The sequence below is a fragment of the Etheostoma spectabile genome, chromosome 8 (assembly GCF_008692095.1).
Source record: "Etheostoma spectabile isolate EspeVRDwgs_2016 chromosome 8, UIUC_Espe_1.0, whole genome shotgun sequence".
In the NCBI taxonomy this organism is placed as follows: domain Eukaryota; kingdom Metazoa; phylum Chordata; class Actinopteri; order Perciformes; family Percidae; genus Etheostoma; species Etheostoma spectabile.
In genome coordinates, this window is record NC_045740.1 from 33,547,399 (window position 1) to 33,555,991 (window position 8,593).

Consider the following 8,593-nt stretch of genomic DNA (forward strand, 5'->3'; position numbering starts at 1 on the left):
ACATGAGAACCAGAACCAGAAGGTGCATCGTGTACCTGGGGAGGAACCCAACGGCAGCACGGCAGCTTTCTATTTGGAGTGGGAGCTGCAGTGAAGCAGCTGCAGACAGATGTAATGGGGAGGGGGGGGGGCTGGGGTGGGTGTCTCCATCTGATTGGGACGCCGTGCTGCCGCCTACTGCTGTCTGACGGGTACTGCAGAACTTTAAAGGATCATTCCACTATATGACAATATTGTCAATCTCTGAGATCTGGATGTTATAACTTATAACTTAAGTTATCTCAAGACACTTTACAGTAAGAGTAGGTCTAGACCACACTCTATAGTTGAAAATTACCCAACAGTACCCCACAAGAGCAAGCATTTGGAGTGCCATTATCAAAGAAAAACTTCCTTATAACAGGCAAAAACCTCAGTTGTAGGCAGCAATCTGTTGCTACCAGTTGGGCACACACACACACACACACTCACACACACACACACATACACACACACCTACTACTAATAGCAGTAGCAGTGCGGCGTCTGGATAGCTAACCTGGTAGTGCATGCGCCCCATTAATAAGGCTCAGTCCTGGTACGATTCTGACCCGAGGCCCTTTGCTGCATGTAATCCCCCCTTCTCCCACTCTTCTGTCTTCAACTGTTCTATCCATTAAAGGCCAAAAAGCCCCAAAAAATAATCTCAAAAAGAAAAGAAAATAATAGCAGCAGTGCAGGGCGTTGAGCTGGACCACAGCAGCAGCTGCAGCCACGATCCAGGTGCGACCACAATCCGAGGAACTCTGCGAGGCATAAAGCACAAAGACTCCGAGGAAGAAGCCAACTTAGGGACACTCGTTAGGGACCTGAATGCACACAGATGGAGAGAAAGAAGAGCTCAGCGTGGCCCCCGGCAGTCTAACCCTATAGCAGCATAACTAAAGGCTGGTCCAAGGCAAACCTGTGCCACTTGACATTATTATTACTTTTATTATTAATATGATTATTACTACTTGTAGCAGTACGGTCTTTAAATACTAAAATATTTAAAAACAAATTAGATTAAGTTAAGTTATTGTAAGATGAACCTGCAGGAGTTTCTGTTGCCTCCTGGAACATGACGAGCAAAAAAATGATTGAGTCTATGTAGGGCTGGGCAATATATAGATATTATGTCAACATCAATATATGAGACAAGATATTATCTTAAATTTTGGATATCTTTCTATCTTAATATGACAGGTGTTGTCTTTTCCTGCTCTTACCGGCTGTTATAGTAAAGTGAACTTAACAGTTGTTCTAGCTGTTACACACTTACATTCTGTCCACATTGCTGCTGATTATTGTGTAAGTATTAGGAAAGCATTTGTTAGGAGACTACCAATTATATATTTTATTTTTGGCACTAGGTCTGAGAGAGAGAGAGAGAGAGAGAGAGAGAGAGAGAGAGAGAGAGAAGACCTAAGATGAAGACTTAAGAACCAAATATTTCAAAAAATTTGAAAAACGCATACCAGGCTTCACCTGCACTGAGGACAAAAATGTCCCTTTTTATTAGGGGAAGACATAAGCACGACATGGCTACTAGCTAAATATGTCTTCTCCTGCCACAATACAAGGCAAAATAGAGAATTTGATGTATTATCATAATAATATCATTATCATCATACATTGAAATTAAAAACTGAGAGAGAGAGAGCGAGAGAAAGTGATTGAGAAGTGTGTGTGTGTGTGTGTGTGTGTGTGTGTGTGTGTGTGTGTGTGTGTGTGTGTGTGTGTGTGTGTGTGTGTGTGTTCAGGGAGGGACGGAGTGACGGAGTGACTCCACGCCGCTCACCCAGCGGCAGGAGCGGAGCGGCGGCAGACAGAGGAGGAAGAGACGGCCACACAAACACCGCCGTTCGCCGCTCACTGCCCGGCTGTCCGTGTCAAAATGGCGACGATTCAAACGCTGAGAGCTTTTGTTAACGAGCGACTGACTGCGGCTGTGGAAGACATCTTCGGGCTGCTGGAAACAACCATGTCAAACTACGAAGAAGAGATTCACCGCCAGCGCGAGCTGCTGGAGCATGTCGTCATACCGGACAGCCACAGAAACAAAGCAGGTCCGGGAAAAGTTGTTATGTTATTATATCATATTATATTATATATATAAGTCACTGGTGTCAGGAAAGTGACAGGTTTACAGTTTTAAATTGCTTTGCATGGCGCTAAAATGGCTAACTGAGTGTCTGTTAGCAAAAAGGCTGTTAGCTTCCTGGCAGGTCGGAAGTTAGACCTTCACAATAAAAGCGCATAGCAATACTTTCAAATATAGTAAATTAATTAAATGGAAGAGAATGACTTACCATGCCAACATGTACTGAATTGTGATGTTAGATTAATGTGTAAAACCGAGAACATTTGGACCAAATTTAGGCAATTTTTTTTACACTAAATTAGGCTAATTGTTTCATTATTTTTTTAGGGGAAAATTTAATTTCCTACTTCCCTGGCTTTTCAAATGTGAATACTTTAAATGTGGTTGCACGATATGAGGAAAATATCTAGTGTTGTCTATATTGTGATTGCAATATGATTCACAATATTTGAAGGAATGTATTTGTACCATTATTCCTAATTTCCTTGAGAACTAATGATATTGTAACAATGTAAATAATGACTAATGACATTAACAATGTAAAGGATTTCTGCGAGGATCTGTACTAAACAAAGATTTTTGTCTGTAGGATAGGATTTTTAGGCAGCGACTTTTCTGCAGCACCACCACGATACCTAATCCAGAATGATTTGCCATCTATTTTATAAGACGTCACCGTCATTCACAGTCTTCTCTATATTTATATAGGTGGGCAAATGCAATTTTGTCTAAGTGCATGGATGTCTTAGTCCGGCAGCACCTCCGCTATTTTAACTTAGCGTAGTAAATGGAATCCTATGTTTCTGGTTAGCATGCCGTGAGTAAAAGGGACCCGTATTCAGAAACTGTGCCTTTAAACGACCCGTGGGGACTTCTGTACGGTTGTGATGTCCCAAATATACTTAGAAAGTGCTGCTACAGTGCCGTAACAGTCATTCCCCGGCTGCAAGGAGGGAGCAGAGACAAGAGCGCTGATACGGAACGCTTAGGAAAACTGACCAATCAGAGCAGACTGGACTTTTTCAGGAGGCGGGCTTAAAGAGATAGGCGCTAAAACAAAGTGTTTCAGACAGAGGGGGAATACAGGTATATTCAGACAGACAGGATGAGAAAAAATATATAATGTATGTGATGTAAAGCATCACAACATTTATAGCTGTTGCTAGTTTCCAATGCCCGCCCCTTTTAAATTAATTTAATTTATTTTAACCTCCAGATGTTGGGAAACTGATTGTCAGAAAAGAAGAGCAGCAGGAGTGGAGGCCCAGAGTGGACCGGGAGGAGCCAGAGCCCCGACACGTTAAAGAGGAACAGGAGGAACTCTGGAGCGGTCAGGAAGGACAGCAGGGAGACAATATCAACAAGTCCCCATTCCCTGCTGTCTCTGTGAAGAGTGAAGACAAGGAAGAGAAAGCTCAGTCCTCACAGCTTCATCCGAGACGGGGCGAGGAGAGCGGCTCCGCTCAACAGATGGAAACTGAATCTTCGTACTGTTGTCAATCTGAGACTGAGGACAGTAATGATGATTGGAAGGAGACAAAAGAACAAGAGTCAGATTCAGACACCCGGAAAAAACGAGAGCGCGGTGAATCCCGATCAGTCCCACGCCCACGGGAGACCATTTAGTTGCACAGTTTGTGGCAAAAGATTTGGCTGCAAAGGGAATCTGCACGCCCACATGCGAAGCCATTCAGGGGAAAAGCCTTTCAGCTGCTCAGTCTGTAGCAAAGGCTTCAGCGCTAAAGTCAATCTGAAGACTCACATGAGAAGTCACACCGGGGAGAAACCCTTCAGCTGCTCCATGTGCACCAAAAGCTTCAGTCAGAAGAAGACGCTGGTTATACACTTGAGAAGTCACACAGGGGAGAAACCGTTTAGCTGCTCGCTCTGTGGGAAACGGTTCAGTGAGAAGGGGACGCTGAAGAGACACGTCAGAGTTCACACAGGAGAGAAACCATACAGCTGCAGCGTGTGTGGAAGGAGTTTTAGTTTGCTGTCGCATGTGAAAAGCCACAAGTGTGCTGGTGCGAGCAGTAACACGGGATTTATTAAAAACCATGACTACATGACATTAATACATAATTTAGAAACAAATAACTATTTACATTTTAAACAAACCTGACTAAATGATGATACTGTTGAAGTGTGGCCTGATGTGCATTCACATTAAATCCTGTTGGTTTGTTGAATAAGTGTTTGCTTTTTGCTTAGCAGATAAAATACCGGATTACCCAGAGCCAAAATGTTAAATGTCACCCTACTATGTACTAACAACTTAACATTAAAACCATACAGGAAGTTACATGTTATTATAAATCTCAACACGTGTGTCCTGCAAACTCATGTGAAATGATATTAGGTGCTGCCAGGTTGGCCCAGTGGGTAGAGTAGGCGCACATATACTGTACATAGAGGTTTATTCCTCAACGCTGAGGTCCAGTGTTTGAGTCCAAGCTGTGACGATATTGTGCGTGTCTCTCTCCCCTCTCCGCATCTAGCTGTAAAGGCAGAAAAGCCCCGAAAGAAACATATTAGACAATCCAAGCAAATCCAAATCTAGCGATCCAAAGTTAATATGTAATTGTTATTAGAAATCATTGTTTGTTAATTCATTTGCGTTTTAGGGATCTTCTATGAAACGTTACGCTACAGCTGTCTGTGTTGCTCTCTCATCTGAACAGATTTCTGTCATTCAAACCAGTTTAAAACTTTTACAGAAAACTTAAGGTAAATGTTGGGTTTTATTCGGCTCCACAAATAAAGTTAATGGGTACAGTCACAGATTGAACAGAAAGGTCTTAAAGAGGTTTTAAAAAGGTCTAGACACTCAGAAAAATATTCTGAGCTAGTCAGTGGCAAAAACAGCATTTTGGACCAAATTGACGATGGACAATGGGTTCCACTGCAGCCCAGTCTGCGGCTGCCGGTTCCAGCAGTCACACTTAATACTGGACCAGTTTCAGAGATTCTTGTTCCCATCAGTCACTTACATACAAAAACTTAGAAAAATAGGGTCCAAGTTGGGGAAAAAAGACCCTTTAACGAGCAGGTGTACCTAATAAAGTGACCACTGATTGTCTTTCTGATAGCTAATGAGTTTTTGAAGGAGGCGGCAGATAAAGTGAAGTAAATGACTGCAGAGGTTTACATGAGATCGAGAAGTCTGGCCTTTCTGCCGTTCTGCCACACAAAGGACACATTATTGTCCTCTGAGTGATGAGACAACATGCTCTTTAGAAGGACAGAGGTGTTTTCACTGGGAAGTTGCGGTGGAAACAAGCCTGTGTTAAATCAGCCATAAAACCAGGCTGCAGGTCTCTCCATCACCACCAGATGTCACCAAACATCCATTAGCAGCCGAGGGACCCATCACATCTCAGCTTCACTTTGGGGCATGCTGACCATGTATCAGAGATCTTTAACAGGGAGTCCGGGACCCCTAGGGGGTCCTAAGAGTTGCTGCAGGGCAGCTGTTAAATTATTGTTTAAAGAAGAAATTAAAATGTTTGAAAGGATACATTACTGTAACGTTAATCCATCATATTATAGTAATTTATATATATTTTGTATTGTTTTTTTAATGTATACAACATTGATGATAGGCTTCCTAAGGTAGCCATAAGGTAGCCATCTACAGATAGATATAAGCTTAAGGATTTACCGTGCCACATTTTAACATTAAAATATGTTTAAAGATATTTAAAGAAGGTATGCCAACAATATTTCAGGTATTTATTTTCAAGTATTCTATGCACCATAAGAAGGTTTGTATGAAGGCTTTAGGCCGCCCTATTTGTTATTGTAGGTCCAGTTTAAAATGCAACTACATGTTATACAGTATACTGTATATTGTTCATTTAGTAAATTATGGTCCCATTTATTTAAAAAACAATGAAGCATGGGATGCTTTTAGAGCGTGGCTACAGGCCGACCTGTCAATCATGATAGAGGCTTACCAATGCTATCCATGGCACTATGTACATTAACATAGACCTGAACTTTGACCCTCTCACTATGTGTTTTCAACTCCAAGTGGACTGGAACATTTTGTTTGCCTAAAAATGTCTGGTTAAGTGTTCTGCCAACCAGGCTAGCTATCACCTGGTAACTGAAGTAAAAGTTTGCTTTTTTGATTTTCTGTGTACTGCCATACAGGCTGATGCATGGCGTTAGTACTGGAGGTCCGTCTTTACCTGCCGCTGAATCTGTTCCGCATGACTGGCTTCAGAAGGGTTGAAAATCAGCTTTCCACCTCAAGCGCAGCGCCATTGCAACCATCAACAACACTGCGTCATCCTGTGAGCATCACAGGCCGGCCGGCGAGGGAGTGATCCCAGCAGCCACCAGCTGGCTGGAAGTCCGACAACATCGGAGCAAATGCGCAGTTGGCCATCCATTTTCATAAAACCGTCCATATTTGAACTCTGCACAATTGATTCTTGCAGAAAAAAAGTCTCAAAAATGAATTAAGTGATGAAATAGCAGACCAACATTGTAAAACGTTTCCAGTTGTCGGCCGCAGCTAATATGGCCAACTCCCGATCTAGATTCTAGAACCGATTGCATTTCCTTGGGTTCCCGGATGTTAACACCGAATTTTAACAGGTAAAAAAATTACGTTGAATTTTTGATTCTGAATGAACTTAGTTGTTGAAAATTTGAAGAGTAAAATTCAGAGGCAACACATTCAGGTATATACTGTTTATTTCAATGCATCAATGTTCAGTGCTAGAAATTCAATGGCTTTTTAATTTCAAATTCCTATGAGACTATACTTCCATACCGGAACACACATCAATAGCCTGGCACAGGATAGAATTCATCTCTCACGGATTTCTTAGTTGATATTGCCAAATCAAACTGTAATTTTTTTACCTATGTTAGCTTTCAACCTGACAGAAATAAATGTTCTTCTGGAAGGAAAAGCATTTCATCTACACATACTTCTCCTTTAAACAATAAAAAGTGACTTGGCAGGAGATTGTGAACAGTGTTCTGTGGTCCTACAGCCTCTCTAATGGCTGACCAGCCAACAGAAGCAGTAAATTTCACTAATGACTTTCCAATGGTCTTTAATTCTCCATTTAGGAGGAGAGGAAATGTCAGGGCCGATGGAAAGGTTAATGTGACTTTCACCCACTAATAAACATGCCTTGATCAAAGAACAACGCAATTAAAAGCTTTCTTTTATTCACTGGACACACACGCACGCCAACACATCCACATCCACACGTACATATGGCCAGATATCACAACGATTTCCCAATTAGATTTCCAATTTCAAACTAAATGGATAAAGTTAATGAAATGGTCTTTAAGAAACAGACTGATTTCCAGAGCAAGAGAGGGTGATGAATTTGCAAAAAGGAAAGTTCAGATTGGTCCGATGAAATGTAACGCACTTAATAATTACATCAATTTAAGTACATCAGATTAAAGAGCTGGCCAGAAAATAGAATGATCACAACAAAACTACTGCAAACTGATGAAGGGGCTGATGATGATACAGAATACTAGATGATGCTGTCTCTGCAGCTTTCTCAACCCAGGAAGCTAAAAGTAAGCTGTAATTTTTAATGCCTTTTAGACTTAGAAACATACTCGTTATTTTGTGGAAACCCAAAAGAAAGCAGTGGATTTGGGGTTCTGTGTCTAAAAAGATTTGATGTGATGTATGATTGCATCAGAACGCCTGAACTCTTTGTGTTATATGTATGCCCACACATTGTTTTGCCAGTGCAGGTTTACAATGCATTAAGATATGTCACTGTCCTATGCAGTATGTCCACCTCATTGTTTTAGAAAAGCATCAATTTCATCACATTTACTCTCAGGATTGACACATTTTAATGACTTTACCCGGGCTACTTCTGTCTGTATGATGCGTCCAACGTGTGACATGACATGTCCAATGTGTGCTATGACATGGGTCAAATGCCACTGCATGTTGCACTGTAGTTTCTGAGACTTGTCTATTTGCAATCCCACTCATGTTCAAGACGTTGTACATGTCTAAAGTGTGTGTACACATGGATTTGTGCAATTGTGGATGGCAACATAAGGTCGACCTACTTAGAAATCCTTTCCATAATGTTGTCAGACACTTTACAGAATAATAATCTGAGTCTGTCAGCGGCAAAACGAGCACTTTTAAATACAAACTGTGTGTGTTACTTGCTTAATGCTGGACCAATGTCAAAGATTGTTGTTTCCATCAGTCACTTAGACACAGAAACATGGGAACATGGGGTCCAGGTGGAAGAAAACAGAAGTTACCCTTTAAAAAGGCATTTTAGAGGTTGTTACCTCTGTAATGCTTTGTTCCAGGCCAAGGCCAGAAGGAGATAAGAGGAAGGAGAGTGTCTGATACTGCTGACAACAGACTGAGGCAAGTTGCTGAGCTGTTCCACATTAACTGAAGCATGCCATCCATTCCCCACAATACGAACACACACACACACACACACACAC

General features: G+C 41.6%; 1 protein-coding gene across 1 annotated transcript; it reads left to right on the top strand.

Moving 5' to 3' along the window:
- Positions 1–1,787: 1,787 nt before the first annotated feature.
- On the top strand, positions 1,788–4,277 carry LOC116694591 (cilia- and flagella-associated protein 251). The gene is made up of 2 exons (XM_032524387.1): positions 1,788–2,087; positions 3,339–4,277. Exons 1-2 carry the CDS (start codon positions 1,916–1,918, stop codon positions 3,746–3,748), a joined length of 582 nt encoding a protein of 193 aa, XP_032380278.1. The 5' UTR covers positions 1,788–1,915; the 3' UTR covers positions 3,749–4,277.
- Positions 4,278–8,593: the final 4,316 nt, after the last annotated feature.

Bases quoted from the DNA above. Each gene is read 5' to 3' on its own strand.
- LOC116694591 (XM_032524387.1), top strand. From the start codon at position 1,916: ATGGCGACGATTCAAACGCTGAGAGCTTTTGTTAACGAGCGACTGACT. The intron at 2,088-3,338 runs GTCCGGGAAAAG...TTTAACCTCCAG, and splicing joins CAGCCACAGAAACAAAGCAG to ATGTTGGGAAACTGATTGTC.